The sequence below is a fragment of the Podarcis erhardii genome, assembly GCF_964252035.2.
Source record: "Podarcis erhardii genome assembly, chromosome: 16".
NCBI classification, from domain to species: domain Eukaryota; kingdom Metazoa; phylum Chordata; class Lepidosauria; order Squamata; family Lacertidae; genus Podarcis; species Podarcis erhardii.
Window position 1 is genome coordinate 33914982 of NC_138514.1, and position 19165 is coordinate 33934146.

A 19165-nucleotide genomic window follows, 5' to 3' on the forward strand; every position below is an offset into this window, starting at 1 on the left:
TTTTTTTATTAAGCGGCATATACATTTTAATAAATTAAAAGGGTATCTAGCACTTTTGAGATATTCAGGTCGCTTTTTAACACACCTTGTTGCAAGTTTCTGGTTGTGACAAAGCCAGGTAAGATGCCAAGTTACAAACTTTCCTGTGTTTTGTCTAGTTTTTGATTGCAAGCCCTGTTGGACAGAGAGACCTGTCAAACCTGTTATTTGCAGAGCCTCACGTAAAAAGATAAAGAAACATAGTGTTTTGTAACACCTTGAGGCTGAAGTCATATACCTAATGACCCTGGGAAGGGAGTCCCACTGAGCTCAATGGGAATGACATATTATTATGGCATAATAGGCTTTCGTAAAATAGTGTCCACATAATCAGCTGTATGGAGTGTGTTATCCATGCCTAATTAGCCGGTATATAAACACACACACAAAGTAGTAAAAAATGCAAGCAGTCTGGTCAGAGGGAAATTAAGCGCAAGCAGGGCAGACTGTTGTCAACTATATCAAAGCTTAATTATCATAATTTTAACTGGAAGGTAGGGCCCTGTGTCACAGGCACATAAAACATATTGCAGCTCCTCACCACCCATCATTCTAACCACTGTGTATGTAACAAGGCCAAGACAGTCATAAGACTAACAATTTCTGGAGCCTGTTGTAGTCTAATTAGTGTGAGAGTGTCGGGGTGTTATCATGAGTATGTGTACTTTAAATATGGCTAAGTCTAGATCCTACCCCATTGTTTTGATTACAATTTTTAAAAATTCAAATTTCTAAATATTTCTGTTATATGTTGTTACCATAGCACAAGTAAGAGGTTAAAGGCAGAGACCCTGACAAGAAAGCTTCATGAATATGAATTCATTATGCCATTAAAATAATTTTTAAAAATCAAAGACAAACACCTTTTAACCTGAATCAAACCATTTTTTTTGTTTAAAAAAATAAGTCAAAGAAAACTTTATTGAATAAAACAATATATACATGGTTTCGAACAACTTGGGATAACGTTTTCCAAAAAGGCCACTTCTTGCACAATGCATGCATGAATTATAACAACAAATATTGACTAAAGAAGAAAAATAATAACACGAATTAAAGCATGCTTTCATAATGATACCTCAATCCATCATAACAAATATTAATTACAGAAAAATAATAATATGAATTAAAAGATATTCTTTAACAATGGAATGTTAATGTTTTGTTTATGAATTCAATAACTTGCACTCCCGAGTCCTGTAAAAACGGATCAAGGCGGAGTACAACGATAAAATAAATAAAAAAATCAATGCCAGACAAAAGCTTTCTTCTATGACAAGGGTCCTCGGTTATCCTTTATCTGTAGGACTTTTGAGAAGTGTGCGGGGTGTTTGGAACGCATATCTTCCTCCCCTAAGTTTTAATATGGGGTTATTTTTGCTTCGCTTTCCGCTGCCTTTGGAGTAAGGTAAAGCGACTAACAAATCCAACGATCAAATAAATATTAATTTTAAAATACTAACAACACTGTAACCGCCAACCCATTCCATCTTCTGCCTAGATTACAAGGAGGTCCTTAAAACACAACATGAAAAGATTTGAGTTTGTCAGCGCGTGGGAGGAAGGAGCAACAGGGAGAACGGGCAAATCTGTCCTTTGCGCGCGCCCCCCTCGTTTTCCCTTTTCGGCGGGGGAGGCGGAGGCTAGTGCACGCGAGGCGCGCCCCCCGCTCCTCCCTTGGAACGTCGAACCTCCCCGGCGTTCTATCGGAAGCGGCGATTGTTCCGCCTTTTGCTACATCGCGCTCCGAGCCGCCCGCGCGGAGGGTTAGAGACGGGGAGAGGGAGAACCAGAACAGGGCATGCCTGGACAGCGCCGCCGCCGCCGCCGCCGCGGCTCCTCCTCTTCCTCCGACGGTCATAAACAATAAAGTCACCGCCGGCCGGGAGAGAGAGAGAGAGAGAGAGAGAGAGAAAGAGAGAGATTGATTGATTTTTTGGGGGGGGGGAGAGGAGGGGGCATCAAAAGAAAGAAGCCGAGCGCGGATCATCTCTAGGCTTTTCAGGGGAGCAGGGAAGGAGGAGGAGAAGAAGAAGAAGAAGGGATAAAGCGGAGGAAGGAGGTGGGGGGGCGGCCGCGGCGGCCGCAGCCTGGTTCCCGTCGGGAGGAGGCAGAGGGGGCGGCCCGATCTCCCCGCATGGAGGGTCCCTGCTCTCTGGGGGTGAGCCTCTTCTCGGACCAAGGCGGCAGGAAATACATGGAGGACGTCACCCGCATCTTGGTCGAGCCGGAGCCAGAGGCGGCGTCGGGGATGGGCGCAGCGAGCGGCGGCGGCAGAGCATTAGGCGGGGATGATGGCGGCGGCGGCGGCGGAGACCGCTCGGTGGCCTTTTTCGCCGTCTGCGATGGGCACGGCGGGCGCGAGGCGGCCCATTTCGCCCGGGAGAACCTCTGGCCTTTCATCAAGAAGCAGAAGGGCTTCCGATCCCACAAGCCGGCCGCCGTCTGCGCCGCCCTCCGCAAGGGCTTCCTCGCCTGCCACCGGGCCATGTGGAAGAAGCTGCGTGAGTTACTGCTGCCCTTCGCTGCTTGTAAACCCCACACCGCCTTGTTTGTTTGTTTACCCCCCCTTCCCCACGTTTGTTTGTTTACCTTTACCCCCCATCGCAGCTTCCCCCTATATAGTCAGCGGGGCTTGCTTTGCAGCCAAGTAAATGGGTGCACGATGACAGCTGGACTTTGCGCCGGAGTTTACTCGGGAGTAACGGCGCAATCCTAACGATACTTGTTCAGAAGTAAGGCCTACTGAATTCAGTGGGGCTTGCTCCCTCTCCTCCGGTAAGTGAGGTTCGGATTGCCTACTTTACAACGCAGTCCTAACCCTGCCATGCTTGAGTTCAGTGGGGCTTACTCCCGGGTAAGTAGGGTTCGGATTGCAACTGAAGCTTCGGATAGATGCAGGTTTACTCAGGAGGAAGGCGTTTGTCTTCTATGAATTGGGCTTCCTCCCAGGTAAATGAGCAAAAGCCTCACACCCCTATGGGCAGCGTCTCAGAATTAACTCCTCTGGAGTTGTCTAAGGATGTAGCCAACTAAATTCTAATGCCCATTGAAAGACATAGACCTGATTTAGTCGTGCCCCTTTGATTTCAGTGGCTAGACTCTAAATAGAACATAACACTAGATGCATCCGGCTGTCATCTTCCTGGTGGAATCCAGTGGGATTTCCAGAATGGCAGCACGTTTTCTTGCAAGCCTGTGCAGGTCTCCTTGGAAGTAAGTCCTACAAGATTCAGGAAGATCCTGGATGTTGTGCCACACAGTGTTATAGTGCCAGCTTCAAAGTCCTCCCCTGTTCACGCCTACTTCAGAGGTAGCTCTCACTGAGTTATTCATTCTGTTATTTAATTGTTTGCTTTCAATGAAGCTTACTCCCTCTAAATGGATTTACAATGGCAGAGGGGCTCCCTCCATTGTGTGTGTGTGTGTGTTTTGGGGGGCATCTTCCATGACACCTCCTTTCCTGGAATTAAAGTAGCAACAGGTTTTTACTTCCTTTCTGTAGCGTTCACATAAGGGAAGACAGATCCTGATTAAATCTGACTCAGGATAAATTGGATAGTATTATTTTGGGCTGCTGTTACAAGCGATGCATTTGGATTATTATTTTTTAATGCATCATGCATTGGATAGGATTGTGTGGGGTTTTTTTAGTTAAAAAAATAGTATTATTGATAATAGATTGTTGTCTGAATTTCTGACCTGCCAATAAAAAAAAGTTGTGACATAAATATTCCGACATGTAGCCGGATCCTGTGTGTGTTGCCTAGGAAATGTGTCCTACTGCATTGAGTGGGACTACAGGAATTCAGGTGCTGCCTTAAGCTGAGTTAGACCATTGGGGTCCACCAGTGTTCGAAATTAGCCAGGCACCAGGCACATTTTGCTGATGGCACGAGTCCAGTTGTGACTACATGGAGATCTCTGGATGCCAGGTTGGCAATTGACATCTCCCTCTGGCTGGCTTCTCCAGCTTTCTTACGCAAGTAAGCAGAAGAGCTTATTTACTGCATTTATATCCCACCTTTCCCCCCAGAGAGTGGGTCACCCACCCCCTCCTCAGTTAATCCCTACAACAACCTTGTGAGGTAGGTTAGGAGGCTGTGATTGACTCCCAGGGTCACCCAGTGAGTGAGCTTAATGACTTGAGTGGGGATTTGAACCCTGATTTCCCGGGTCCTAGTCCAACACGTTAATACTGACTTCCCAGAGTCCTCCTGCTGTGGAGCAGCTATATAAAATAAGTAGGTAAATAAACATGGGGAAAGCAAAATGTCAATTAAAGAAGGATCTGAAATAGATCCTTCCCCCATGGTGCCTAGACATTTAATTGTGTTGACTGTAGCCCAGGTTTAAGGAACCAGTTGGCAATTAGCTTATTTACCTGCTTCTAACACTGGCACCTAGCTCACTACAGTGGTACTTCGGGTTAAGTACTTAATTCATTTTGGAGGTCCGTTCTTAACCTGAAACTTTTCTTAATCTGAAGCACCACTTTAGCTAATGGGGCCTCCCGCTGCTACTGCACTGCCAGAGCCTGATTTCTGTTCTCATCCTGAAGCAAAGTTCTTAACCCGAGGTACTATTTCTGGGTTAGCAGAGTCTGTAACCTGAAGCGTACGTAACCCGAGGTACCACTGTATTGTTGGCATCACTCCAGGATTTCAGACAGGAATATTTACCAGCCCTACTACCTGAGACCTTTGCATGCAGAGCAAATGTTCAACCACTGAGTTATAGCCCCTTTCTCAAAGGGAGCCTAACCCCAATGGGGCTTATTCCGAAATTAATCACCTGCAGAATTGTGGCCCAGTTTTATGAACACTCAGGTAGGGAGGAGGATGCCCAAATGGGGACTATATGTTGGCTTGGGCCCTAATTCTGTTTCTGCTTGCTTGGTGCCAAATCCTGTTGATCTCTGGGGTGAACACATGAATGGAACTGGACTCCAGAGCTGGGACTTTGTTTTATAGAGGAAGCGTTGACTGGGTCTCGCTTACAAAGTAATTGCACATATCTGCGAATAGGCAGAATCTCATCTTCACGTGGAACTGTTGACCTGTGGTTTTATATAACTTTCAGCCAGGGGTGGGCAACCTGTGGCTGTCCAGATGTTTTTGGACTCCAGCTCCCATCATCCTTGAATGTGTTGGCTGATGGCATTAAGCCCATCAACATCCAGAGAGCTGTATGATCGCTTAGAAAGCCAATGGTTTCCTCCTGCCTGGCTGGTCAATGAATGCAGAGGCACTGGGGCGGTCGACAAGAGTCTATTCAAGTTACCGTATTTTTCCGTGTATAAGACACCCCCATGTATGAGATGACCCCTATTTTTTGAGCCCAAAATTAAGAAATAATTAATTGCAAGATTCCATGTATAAAATGACCCCCAATTTTAAACTTTAAAATTTTGGGGGGGAAATACAGTCTGATACTGTACACGGAAAAATACAATAACTCTTCAGTTAATTTCCATTATTTTGGATTACTTGTGCTTTTAGTCCATAGCTCCATTCACCTGCAGTCACACTCCAGAGGTGCTCTTCTAAGGCACTTGCAAGTTTGTTGTAGTGGTTAGAGTAGGACCCATGAATCCTGGGTTCAAATCCCTACTCAGCCACCAAGTTTTCACTGGGTGACTTTGGGCCAGTCGGCATCTCTCAGTCTAACCTACCTGGGGGAGTGGGGGAATCACATATGCTGTCTTGAGCTCTTTGGAAGAAAGGTGAGATATAAAAATAAAATCCTGCTTATTTCAGTGGGACTTACTCCTGGTTAAATGTGTGTAGCATTGTCAGCTTGTACACCCACCACAATTAACCCCCCCTTTTGCAGGCTTAATTCTTCATTACAACTGTTTCACTGCTCATTCTGCCTTCACTTCTTTCCCCCCTTTAAAAAATGTACATTATTTGAAATTCATGGTCATTTATCCCCTTCCTTGATCCTGTGTTAGTAGCGTGAAAGCTGGGTAATGTTCCTGAACTTGGATATGTGTGGAAATGAAGAAAAAATTAAGTACAAAACTCAGAATATCCTAATAGCCCCATTTTGTCAGTGTATATCATGAAAGGAAACATTTGTGCATTTTAAGCGCTTTGCAGAACTCTGGGCTCCTATCCATTAATAAGATTGTACCCTTTTCTCCTTACTTGGGCTGCAATCCTTCCATGTGCCTACCTAGAAGTAAACCATGTTGAATTCATTGGGGCTTCAGGTAAAGTGGGGTTAGCATTTCAGCCTTTGTCTCTCCCTTCCTCTATCCCAAACCCCCTGTAAGCTCTTTGTTAAATCAGGGTATGGCCAAAATTGGTTACAGCTTGTTGTAGCCAGGAAACAGGCCTGGACTGAATTAGTGACAACAAGGGGAATGTCCGAAATATATATTGCAAATGCCCGGTTCTCATAAAGAATGGAGCGTGGCTGTCAAATTTCAGATTTCCTTCCTTAATTGTTTTGCAGAGCAGAACTGGAGTGTGTTTGTGTGTGCCATTTTAGGGTCTGTTTCTCTCACTCATTTCCCTGGTTTTTCAGGCTACATAAGATAGCATCAGGGACATATCAGGTTGCTTTTTGTAGCCCCCTCCATGTTATTCTCCCCTCCCCTTCACCTGGCTGCAAGTTTTTCCAGAGGCAGCCTCTCCAGGTGCCATTTTAAATTCCCCACAATGCCATGGGGTGCACTCAGTGTAGTGTCGCACCAGGGAACCCTGGGAAAGAAAAATGGCAGCCTTCAGCGGCCAATGGCATAGCAAGGTCTTGGGGCACTGTGATCAGGTCACAGAAGAAAGATGGGGTATAAATGAACTGGGTGGGAGGGAACACTGCATGTTGGGAAGTCTGCAGTCATGCTTAGGTTTGCAAGGTGTAGCTGATGAATCGATCAAAATGTTCTCAACTGACTAAAAAGGAGCTCCTGATTAATAGGGCAGGAAGCTTTTATTTTTTTAAAAAATAAAACATTTTTAATGCAGGTCACATTAGGAAAGAGGCGTAGCCTCTTGTGTGTGATAGGGTTCGGTCCTCAACATCTTGGGATACAGTTGGGAAAGACTTCCTGTCTAAAATCTTGGAGAGCTGCTGCCAGTCCGTGTGGACAATAGTGGGCCAATGGTCTGAAAAGTACTATAAGGCATCCATTTGGCCACTGTGATGCTGGGCCTTTGGTCAGATCTACCAGGGCTCTTCTTAGGTTCTTATGACCCTAAATTAACTGCACTGTACAGTACAGTGGTACCTCTGGTTAAGTACTTAATTTGTTCTGGAGGTCCGTTCTTAACCTGAAACTGTTCTTAACCTGAAGCACTTTAGCTAATGGGACCTACTGCTGCCGCTGCGTCACCAGAGCACGATTTCTGTTCTCATCCTGAAGCAAAGTTCCTAACCTGAAGCACTATTTCCGGGTTAGCGGAGTCTGTAACCTGAAGCGTATGTAACCTGAAGCGTATGTAAGCCTGTCATTGTTGCCCAAACCCTGATTTTTTTTTATTTGCAGGCATTCTATTTATCATCATTTCCCTAACTGTTCATTTACACTTTGCATTTGAGCTTTCACATGATGCCAAAAGCCACTTCCGAATCTATAGTGCAAGCTTCATACCCATTTCCATATTACTTACAAATTGATTTTTCTTTTCCTGGGAAGAAATAACACTGAAATTAGCCCTGAACTTGCACTATATTCCACTAAAAGTTCAAGAAGTAGCTTTTATGTTGTTTGAAAGCTCAAATATAATGCAGAACTGAATAAGGGAAACGGAATAAGCTTCCGTGTGGAAGAAGCCAGTGTGGTGTAGTGGTTAAGAGCGGTAGTCTCGTAATCTGGGGAAGCGGGTTTGCGTCTCTGCTCCTCCACATGCAGCTGCTGGGTGACCTTGGGCCAGTCACACTTCTTTGAAGTCTCTCAGCCTCACTCACCTCACAAGGTGTTTGTTGTGGGGGAGGAAGGGAAAGGAGAATGTTAGCCGCTTTGAGACTCCTTAAAGGGAGTGAAAGGCGGGATATCAAATCCAAACTCCTCTTCTTCTTCCGTGTGAATGCAGCCTTAGAGTTGGATCTGGAAGAGCTGGACTCAAATTTCCACTTTAACCGTGAACTCACGGGGTGGACTTGGGCGCAGTCAAGTTCTCCTTAAATGGACATCTGCCTTGCATGGTTATTGAGGATCTTGCCTTCAGCTTTGTTACCCAGAAGGAAAAGTGGGATGCGGATAATAGCTAAATAAATAAAATGCTTGCAATAATAATAATAATAATAATAATAATAATAATAATAATAATAATAATATAACCAGGGTTTAGGCAGGACTGACAGGGGCTGTACATTGCTGTTAATTCTGGATCATAAGAACCTAAGAAAAGAGCCCTTGGTGGATCGGACCGAAAGCCCACCAAGCCCAGCATGTCAGCGGCCACCCAGTTGCCTGTGCGAAGTCCGCAAGCGTGTCAGGAACGCAACAGCGAATCTGCCCACTTGTGATTCCCAGCAGCTGGGCATTCAGAGAAGAAGAACAACGAGCTGCAAGAAGGAGCGAAGGGCTTAAAATCAGTGTCAAGACCCAGGGTGGCTCCTAGCAGCTGGGCTTTCGAGCCCCAGCTGGCAATTGGCAGGTGCTGCAGCCAGTTGATGGACTCTTGGCTCTGTTCCCTGGCCAATGGCTCAGGGGTGTAGGGGAGGGACCTGCCTTTGTTCCTCTGAGTGCATTTGGTTCGCAAGGGGGAGGGAGAGAGAGAGAAGGGGCTGCAAAAATCTGTCCTCTCTCTCTCTCTCTCTCTCTCTCTCTCTCTCTCTCTGTGTGTGTGTGTGTTGTGTGTTGTGTGTGTGTAGGGGAGAGGAGAGGTGTCTAGAAAAGTCTTGATTGGATCTCTGAGTTTAAGCATGCCTTCTGTGTATGTGTGGGCTCAAACAAAAAACGGATTTGACCATGAGCTGACTGTGGCTGTACACAGTTCGTTGTGCTGTTGTTTCTTTAATCCTCGTGGTGCAGTGATATTTGTGGTGTATATGTTGTGTCCCCCCCCCCCAAAGGCATCCTCAGTGTCTCAGAAGAGTTGGGAAATGTAGGAAGTGGCCTTCTATCAAGTCAGAACATTGGTCCATAAAGCTCAATATTGTCCACACTGACTGGCAGCAGCTCTCTAGGGTTTCAGGCAGGGGGGAGGTCTCACCCGACCCTTGAGCCTTCCTCATGCGTAACAGACGCTGTACCATTCAGAAGCGACCCCTTCCTGAGAGCTGTGAGGAGACCCCCCCCCCCGTTCCCCTCCTGGAGCCACAGTGTGGTTTAACAAGCCTTATTCTTGGAATTGAAGCTCTGTGAGGGGGACAGGCGTCTCCTAGCAGCTCTCAGCACCCCTAACAAATGGCCTTTCCCAGAATTATTTAGGGGTGGCAGAAGCCATCGCTTTTTAGAGTCACATGCTAGTGCTTTAAGTTGGTGGTGCACATGTGGCCTTTGAGTTTGGGAACTGGCCCACTGGATACAGGGAATAGTCACTTCCATGTTTTCCCTTGCTTTTGACTCTGGCCCTGCCCACTGCTGGAATGCAGCTTCTGGAAATAAGGGAATGTGGGCCTTATGCTGAGAAAATTTCCCCATTATTATTATTATTATTAGTAGTAGTAGTAGTAGTAGTATAGTGCCCTTCATCCAAAAGCCTCAGAGCAGTTCACAGCATTAAAATATAAGATAAAACAAAATACATAATAAAAACCAGAACAAAATATACCCCCGCTCAAAAAAACAAAAACAAAAAAAACCATTTAAAAGGATATATGTTAATTGGCCCAAGGCCTGATTGAAGAGGACCATTTCCGCCTGGCACCTAAACATATATAATGAAGGCGGTCCTCAAAGTATTGCAGCCCTGAGCCATTTAAGGCTTTATAGGTCAAAACCAGCATTTTGAATCGGGCCAGGAAGCTAATGGGATGCCAATGCAGCTGGACCAGGACCGGCTCAAACCGTCTTGTCTCGGTGAGCAACCTGGCCACCAAATTCTGCATTGGCTGATGTTTCTGGACCGTCTTCAGAGGCAACCCCATGTATAAACACGTTGAGGTAATCTAACTGAGAGGTTGCCAGAGCCTAGGCGACAGAAGTGCGGCTATCCCTGTCCAGATTGGGGCGCAGCTGGGCCACCAGCCGAAGCTGATGGAAGGCACGCTGTGCCACCGAGGCTACCTGACCCCTTCAGGGAATGAGTATCTGTGGGCCTGGTTTATGCCCGTGCTTTTTGTTCAGGATGTTGTGCCTAAGTTAAAACCCATTTTCTCATCTCTCTCTCTCCCTGCCCCGCTTTGCAGCAGAGTGGCCGAAGACCATGACAGGCCTGCCAAGCACGTCCGGGACGACCGCCAGCGTGGTCATCATCCGGGGCTCAAAGATGTACGTGGCTCACGTCGGCGACTCGGGTGTGGTGCTCGGAGTCCAAGATGACCCCAAGGACGACTTCATCCGGGCTGTGGAGGTGACGCAGGATCACAAGCCTGAGCTCCCGAAGGAGAGGCAGCGGATCGAAGGCCTCGGGGGCAGGTAGCCATCTTGTCTTATCTTCTTGTGCTGTGTGGTGAAAAAGTTGGTTCTGCTGGACAGGTTGGATCAGGGGTCAGCAAGCTTTTTCAGCAGGGGGCCGGTCCACTGTCCCTCAGACCTTGTAGGGGGCCAGACTATTTTCTTCTTGGGGGGGCAATGAACGAATTCCTATGCCCCACAAATAACCCAGAGATGCATTTTAAATAAAAGCACACATTCTACTCATGTAAAAACATCAGGCAGGCCCCACAAATAACCCAGAGACGCATTTTAAATAAAAGGACACATTCTATTCATGTAAAAACATCAGGCAGGCCCCACAAATAGTCCAGAGATGCATTTTAAATAAAAGGACACATTTTACTCATGTAAAACATGCTGATTCCCGGACCATCCACAGGCTGGATTTAGAAGGCGATTGGGCCGGATGCGGCCCCTGGGCCTTAGTTTGTCTACCCATGAGTTGGATCAACAAGTGTGTTTTTTCTTCTTCTGTCTTTACCTGCCAGCAAATGGTTAACGAATGGCAGCCTCTGATTGGCTGTGGTTCCAGGAGGGAGAGTTTAAAAGGAGAGGATTTGGAGAGAGACAGTTAGTTAAGAGGGTTGGTTGAGGTGGGTTAGAATTGAGGTTAGGAGATAGGTAGGGAGACAGGTTGAGGTAAAAAGAGTTAATGGGAAAAAAGAGTTGGTTCTGGACAAAAACAGCTTCTGCTCTGAGCGTATTGTGGAGGACAGAATGTGGTGCACAGAGTTTTTTAGCTCCCCCCCCCGGTGACTTTTTGTACACACTAAGGATCCCGCGATCTACCAGGATCAGCTGGGGATCTACTGGTAGATCGCAATCTACTGGTTGGACATCCCTGGTCTATTACTTAAAGTACCTTGGGAGCAGGATTGTTAAAGGGGGTGGATAACTGAAAGAAAGTATCACCGTATAAAGGTACCAAACTCTAAAACAACTGAGGATGAATTTAAGCGAAATCACACTGTATTCCTGAAGTAGCCTAAGTTTAACCCATTTGTGTTATATACTATCTTGCCTTAAATAATTTTTTATTGTTTATTTAAAGAAAACCTGTCTGAGACTCCAACTTACTAGTTATCCCCTCACAAAGGTCCCCCCGCAGGATATGCTGGGGTAGAATTTTAAGAGGAAAAGAAAAGAAACCTTCGGGTAAAGGGTTGTTCAGTGAGGTGGCGGCAATTTATCTAAGAGAGAGAGAGAGCCCAACGGCATGAGAGGAAAAAGTGCCGTTGCACCTGTCCCATGCTGCTCCCAAGGGGAGGCATTTTCACAAGGCTCTCTGGTCATCTATCCCTGGGGTTGGCAGCTGGATCTGGCCGACAGGTCAGATCCTGACTCCCTCCACCCCCTGTGGACCACTTTGACCAGTGTGAGCTGTCAATCACATGACACCACATGATGCTTTTCTGCCAATCTTGGCTCCTGAGGGGATTTGTAGTGAAGGAGACCGCATTTCAGATATTCAGGGCCTGAGTCATTTAGGACTTTGAACATTAATGTGACGGGCCTGAAATTAAAACAGGTAGACAATTTATGGGGTGGGGGGAGATAGAGCCTTTTTGTCAGTTGCTGATTCCCCCCTTTTTAACTGGAGGTGCCAATGGTTATAAATGTTTCCTGATTTTAAATGATGGTAAACTTGGCTAAGATCGTATAATACAGCAGTCTCTGAAAATGTCCCCCCAAATGATAAATCCGATGTCAACCTGCCCCTGCACTGAGATGTGCGTATCTGAGGCTCTTACCTTGCTGCCATCAATGCCCAAAATAAGGGGAGGCTTCACTATCATTTCAACACTAAGTGAAAAATTCTCCATTTCCTCAGCTTCTAAACACTGCTAGCTTTTCAGGGTTTCAAATCGTTTTAAGCTTTTTAAAATTGTTTTATCTGGCTTTTTTTAAAATGTGTTTTATTTGTGTGAGAGGGAGATGCTGGTTGGCTGTTGAAATGGACAAACAAACGAAATATTTAAAATGTATATATGAATGTGTGACTTTATTAGCTGGATCAGAGCAAAGTGTCTGTCTAGTCCCATTTCCAGCAGCAGGCTGCCAGATGCTCCTGGGAAATTTGCAAAGAAAGTCACGAAAGCAAATAGCTCCCTTTGGTTGCAAGACCCCGGCATCTGGCGCTGAGCTCTGGCGCAGAAAAAGCTCTGGCTCCCTGCGAGTCCTAGTCCATAAATCATGAGCCAGCCCTCAGGAGTTCCCCTTTTCATTTTGCTCTCCTGCTGGGGTTGGATGTCATTTTGGCATGGATGCCTACCAATCAGGATGCCAGCTATGGTCAAGAGGCCCACCAAGCAGGGTTCCCATCCCAACCAGAGTCGGAGTAGATTAGCAAGGTTGGTCAAGATGGCGCTAACCTTCCTTTCGCCCCGCCATCTGCAGACACAGTCTATAGCAGGGGTATTAAATTAAATTTATTTATTTACGGCTATTAGCCCATAAAATATGTACAAATGTAAAAGCACAGAAACATAAAAACCAATACATCTAACAACAGAAGGGGAACGCCACGATGTAAGGGTGGGTCATTGAGCAGTGACAAATAACAGCTTGGGGCCTGGAAAGATCCAAGGGACGGTTCACAGAAAAAGGAGAACTGGAGACGAGATCCGTCATGCACTCTCATCATAACTGTCCGATTAGTTTTTGTTGTTAATGTTGTTTTTTGGTGGTTTTAGTGTGTGAGATAACCGCATTCAGGAATCTCGCCACTTGCAGAGTTACAGAAGGATCTGTATCCTGCAAAAGCAGTGCGGCATGTGACTCAACAGGCCTGCCAACCAAGCGCAGTAAAGCAGGACCCAGGAATTTAGTCCTGGCTATGCTATGTAAGGGACAGTTGAACATTATATGTTGGAGAGATTCAACTGTTTTCCCGTCACACTCGCATAGCAGAGACACCAAACCCTTGCAGGGGTAGCAGGGGTAGCCTACGTGGTGTCTTACAGCTCTTGTCTTCCCAAGCTATTGGCCATGCCAGCTGGGGTTGATGGGAGTTGTAGTCCACATATGGAGGACACCCCAATGGCTATTGCCGATCTAGTATCACCCTGGTTGACGTCAGCCATGTTGGAATCCCTGGCAATCATGGTTTCCATCGCAGCCCGAGTGTGAGGTGCAGTTGCAGACCAACCAGACTTCAAAGTGCAGTTGCAAACGTTGGTCAGGCCTGACATTAACTTTCCTCCCTGGCATGTTGATATTTCTGTTTGTAGTGATTTATTATTTGTGCGGGGGAGCATTTAATCATGTCAGCCCTCCCCTGCATTCTGAAGCAGTGCAGCACAGGCAAAGAATGTACCATTCTTGACCTCAGTACTCCATACTACAAGATAGGCCAGTATTAATATTATTATTATTATTATTATTATCCATATCACAGATATGGCAGTGGGGACTTGGTCTGAGATAAGAGCTGGTGGCCCAAGGCCTTTTATTGAAAGTTTTGCTTCAGTGAGATTTGAAATTGGATATCTTTTTAATGGGTAGCTCAGAGCTGTGCGGGGTGATCCTAAGAACGCAAGAAGAGCCTGCTGGATCAGGCCAGTGATCCATCCAGTCCAGCATCTTGTTCTCATAGGGGCTACCCAAATGCCTTTGGGGGAAACCCACAACCAGGACCTGAGTGCAAGGCCCTCTTCCCTCCTGTGGTTTCCAGCAAATGATATTCAGAAGCATTCTTGCCTCTGACTGTGGAGGCAAAGCATAGCCATGTAGCCATCAATAGCCCTCTCCTCCATGAATTTGATCAGTCCTCTTTTAAAGCTATCCAGGTTGGTCGCCATTGCTACCTCCTGTGGCAGTGAGTTCCGCAGTTTAACTACGTGCTACACAGAGAAGCGCTTTCTTTCCCCTGTCAAACCAAGGATTGTTAGTCACGAGGGATGCATTCTACAGGGCCAAAGGCAGCATTGCCTCTGAAAACATGTGGCTGGGCGACATCAGCTAGAGAGGACTGTTGCTGCTTTCCCAAGACGCATCTGGTTGTCTGCTGTGGGGCACAGGACGCTGGAGGACTAGATTGTCCTCCGTTCCGATCCGCCAGGGCTCATCTTCCCATCCTGTGGTCACGCTGCGGTGTGACCCAAAAGCCTAGAATGTCCTGTGTGTGCCCTCCACCCGCAATCTTTCAGTCCACAGTTGTTGCTGGTGCTGCATGATGCGCTTAATGATTTTTCCAGCCACCGTAGGATTTGGGGAGGGGGGGATCTTGAGAGCAGGCGAGTGTGTGTGTGGCAGGGGGTCCGTCCGCTGCCGTGCCGCTGTTGCAAAACAAAACCTCTGGGGCTTGGAAGTTGGCAGCGCTTCATAGGAGCGTTGCCCTGAGCACTTACAGCATATGGATGGGCACTGTTCCCTCTCCGCCCTCCTCTCTCTTTTCAAGTCTTTCTGAAACAGAGATAACCCGAAGGTTTTTTCTCGCTGACATCACCAGCAACACATCTCTGTGGAGCTTGTTAACCTCCAGTTATTTGAGCGCAGAGCAGGTGGAGAGGCGCATCGGGGTTTTTCGCTAGGGGATGGCACATGTTGCAGGATGAGAATCCCCTCCTGTTTCAGGCTTGCTCTGTTGTTGTTGTTTTATATGCCACCCATCTGACTGGTTTGCCCCAGCCACTCTGGGCAGCTCCCAACAAAAAAAATATTAAAAACACAAACACTAAAACCTTCCCGGAACAGGGTGGCCTTCAGATGTCTTTTAAAAATCACATAGCTGTTTCTCTGTTTGACATCTGCTGGGAGGGCGTTCCACAGGGCGGGTGCCACTACGGAGAAGGCCCTCCCTGGTTCCCTGCAATGTCACTTCTCATAATGAGGGAGCCACCAGAAGGCCCTTGGAGTGGCCTCAGTGTCTGGGGCTGGAGGATGGGGGTGGAGATGCTCCTTCAGGTAGACAGGGCCAAGGCTGTTTAGGGCTTTAAAGGTCAACACCAACACTTTGAATGGAGCTCGGAAACGTACTGGGAGCCAATGGAGTTATTTTTAGGACCGGTGTTATATGGTCCTGGCAGCTGCTCCCAGTCACCAGTCTAGCTCCACGGGGCATAGTTATTGCTCTAAGGTCTTGACCTCTGTTAAAAAGGGGGGAAATGCATTAGCCACAACAGAGCAGCCAACATACCACAACACTCCTCCTTTACAACATCTGTGCTACTGATTCTCAGACTTTGGGATTGTTGAATTGTATACAACAAAAAAGTTAAATCAATTTGGGTTGTACTAGACCAAAGATTTTAAGCAATTTGACCTAAGGTCACTTCTGGGGCACTTAATAGTTTCATAGTAGCTCCCCTGGTGTCTCTTTTCCCTACCATGTAAAAGAAGTGTTCCTGTTCAGAATTCAAGTTAGCCAGCCATGTTTTCCTCTAGAATGCTTGAAGCTGTAACAAGCCCAACTGAGACTTTTCCTGTGTTGGCTTTTCATTGTTCTTTTTTGACTTGCACTAGGCATTTTGTGCACTGGAGAGCATTGGCCATACTTGAGCTTGTTTTTTTTTTTTTACTTTTGGGTGGGTGGGGGAAGAATTGCCCCCTTTTAGATTTGTTTTGTATGCTTCCTGGAAACCGTGGGGTTATCTGAGCACACTGATAACATCCTTCTTTTGGTTGGCCATGTTTTGGCTACAGCCCTGTCTGCCCTCATCTAACTGCGTTCTCATTTAGGAGGAGTGATGTTGGAAGTACAAAACCAGAGGTCATTCCACAGGTGGCTTAGCGGCTAATTCTGTCCTTGGTGTTAGTCAGCTACCCAAGAGGGGGTGTCGCTTAGCAACCGGTCAGAGCGACCTGATATTTACTGAGGTAGCAGGTGGTCTGATCTGATCAGCTGTGTAGTTCTTGCAGGAGTTTTTCCTCTATATATTTGGTTTGAATGTCTCCCTGCTAAATACAAGGCCTGAAAGAAGACAGCCAAAATCTCTCTGTTCCTTTCTCCTTAAATTATACACTGTTTTTTGGTTTGCGTTCCTCAGTAAAGTGCCATCAATATTCCTTTTCTCTCAGGACTCTGTCTGCTTTATTTAACTCAGTTTGCTAACACATTTTGGGGGTGGTATTCCATATTATCTGTGATCTTATGGGTGGCCCCCAGATTGCTGCTTGTAGTTTCGTTGATCCACATCTCAGCAGTTCTGTGTCCCCATTGGGCATACAGCTCCTTTCTGCTACTCTGAAGGATTAATAGCTAACTGACACCTGCTTCTTGGCATCTGTGGTTTGCTTTTTGGCTCCCAAACTGGTCCTGCTGGTTAAGCGCTGGAGAGCAGGTGCTAAAAATTTCAAGGTGCAGCTCTTGTCCCTTTGCCAGAGGGTTGGTGACGTCTGCTTCTCCCTTCCTTCCTTCCTTCCTTCCTTCCTTCCTTCCTTCTTACTGTTGCTGGGGAAAATCCTGAGATACTTGGGTAGTTCTACATATTTCAGTTTTTGTTTTTGTTTTTTTTGTTTTTAAAGGCTAATGCGAACAATCTTTGCTCCTGCTTTTGATGAGAGGCCAAGGCAAGTGTCTAAATAAATGCCTTTATTATACAGCTTTTGGAGATTGCTTAAGATGTGCCTCTGTACCCTGGTTTCTAGCACTTGAGGTGCATGTTTTTGGGTCCCATCTTATTTTTATGGTTGCAACCTTAGGTTGAAGGGTAGGCAGTATAAATAATAATAATAATAATAATAATTAATAATAATAGATTTCGAACATCAGCAATTTGGTCATGCCAGGTGGTGGCATCTCAGGGCAACAGACCTGTCTGGCACTGCCTTTGTGTCTATTTCCCCTACCCCAGAAGTGGGGAAAGAAACACATTGGAAGGAGCAACATGAGGACCACCCCTAGGCTGCCAGTGAAGTGCTTTCATTGTCTGTGTCAAGGAATCCGGAAGCTTTTATAGGGAGTCTGGCCTTTCCACATGATCAGGTGCAGCCTATCAGTGTTAAGAGGTTTCCTCATTGGCCTGATCGGCTTCTTTGTTGTTCCCTCTTTTTCATTTGGCCATACATCCAGAATCCCCTCCTGTCACCCCCTCAGCTTCTAGGCTTCAGATAGATCTGAGTCCAAGTTTTGCAGTTGAGAACACTATTTGCAGTTGAGAACACATTGCTTGAAGTTGGACGCACTAGGGGGTTCAGAATGAGTCTTCTGTTTTTCCTCTGCTGCTGTTGGTTTTCCAGTGGAAAGGAGTTCTCTCTACAGTTTTTGTCTTCCACTTTATTTATTTATTTATTATCATTTGTTTGTCAACTTGGAACATACTGGGTTGTATCCAATGATTGTCATATTCAAGGTAGACCCATTGAAACTGATGAGTAAAACTTAGCTTACATCTGCACCAGACATTTAAAGCAGCATTATAACTCCTTAAGCAGTCATGGCTTGCCCCAAAGAACCTTGGGAACTATAGTTTGTTGAGGATGCTGAGAGTTCTTCGGAAAACCCTATCCCTCTCACAGCTACAGTTTCCAGAGTTCCCTGGGAAGAGGAATTGATTGATAAATGAGAATTTTAGCTCTGTGAGGGGGAATTAGGTTCTCCTAATAATGGACAGTATTGAACCAGATGGGCCAATAGTCTCACTCAATACAAGGTAGCTTGCCATATACACTTTTAAGTCTTAAATAGGGAGAAAACCCCAAAAGCAGCTCCACGAAGCCTTTGTTGCAAAATGCCGACTGACGGTTAGTGGAAAAATTGCGAGTGGGGGATGGAATAGGGTGCTTAGCTGGCTAGACCCCTGAGCAGCACAGCTCTGCACTGCAACATTTTATTGCAGCTCCTACTTATAAAAACAATGAGATCATTCACCCTTTGACAGTTTTACAGCTTCGTAACTGACTTGCCTTCTCTTTCTTCTCCCCTATTCCCTCCTTCTGGATTCCTCTCCCTGCCACCCTGCCCTGACTCTTTTAGTGTGATCAATAAATCCGGCGTGAATCGGGTCGTGTGGAAGAGGCCTCGCCTGACCCACAATGGCCCTGTGCGGCGAAGCACAGTGATTGACCAGATTCCGTTCCTGGCGGTGGCTCGGGCTCTAGGTAAGCAAGCGATTGGCCAGGCCAAGGAGATGACGGGGCGGAGGAGATCTAACTTGACTGCCAATGCTATGCATATCTTTTGGGGCAGTGGGGTGCAGCTCGCAGCTTCCAGTCCAATGCAGGCACTTTTTCCCCATAAGAGGGAAAGGAAACTATTCACTTAACATGCAGTGGAGGAAAAAAATTGGCCTCCCAGATTTCCAGCCCTGGAAACCACAGTTTCATTTCAGGTTCATTTATATCCCACCTTCCTTCCAAGGAGTTCAAGATGGCAAATATTGTTCTCCTCTCCATTTTATCCTCTCAGCAGGCCTGCAAGGTAGGTTAGGCTGAGGGTGAGTGATTGGCCCAAGGTCACCAGTGAGCTTCACTTCTGAGCGGGGATTTGAACTCTGGTCTCCCAGGCCCTCATCTTAACGCTACAATCATTACACCACAGTGGCTTTCGTGGTTGTAAGTGGATTTTGTATCCTGGTTCTGGGAGGGCCAGCATTCACCGTAACTTTGCTAGTGCAGGCCTCATCCGAGACG

The 19165-nt window shown here is 46.4% G+C and overlaps 1 protein-coding gene and 1 long non-coding RNA gene across 3 annotated transcripts in view; both read left to right on the top strand.

The window, feature by feature from the left end:
* The first annotated feature begins 1305 nt into the window (after positions 1 to 1305).
* The window catches only part of PPM1D (protein phosphatase, Mg2+/Mn2+ dependent 1D), a 36060-nt gene continuing 18200 nt past the window's right edge, over positions 1306 to 19165 (top strand). Inside the window, exons 1-3 of one of the 2 annotated variants that reach the window (XM_081844194.1) lie at positions 1306 to 2543; positions 10345 to 10573; positions 18510 to 18634. In XM_081844194.1, coding sequence (XP_081700320.1) covers positions 2177 to 2543; positions 10345 to 10573; positions 18510 to 18634 — 721 coding nt within the window. In that variant the 5' untranslated portion in view covers positions 1306 to 2176. The remainder of the gene's footprint in view (positions 2544 to 10344; positions 10574 to 18509; positions 18635 to 19165) is intronic. The other variant, XM_081844193.1, reaches the window with a different exon arrangement.
* On the top strand, positions 6983 to 8291 carry LOC309331817. The gene is made up of 3 exons (XR_014151987.1): positions 6983 to 7272; positions 7493 to 7829; positions 8090 to 8291. It is a non-coding gene; the product is annotated as an uncharacterized lncRNA (long non-coding RNA).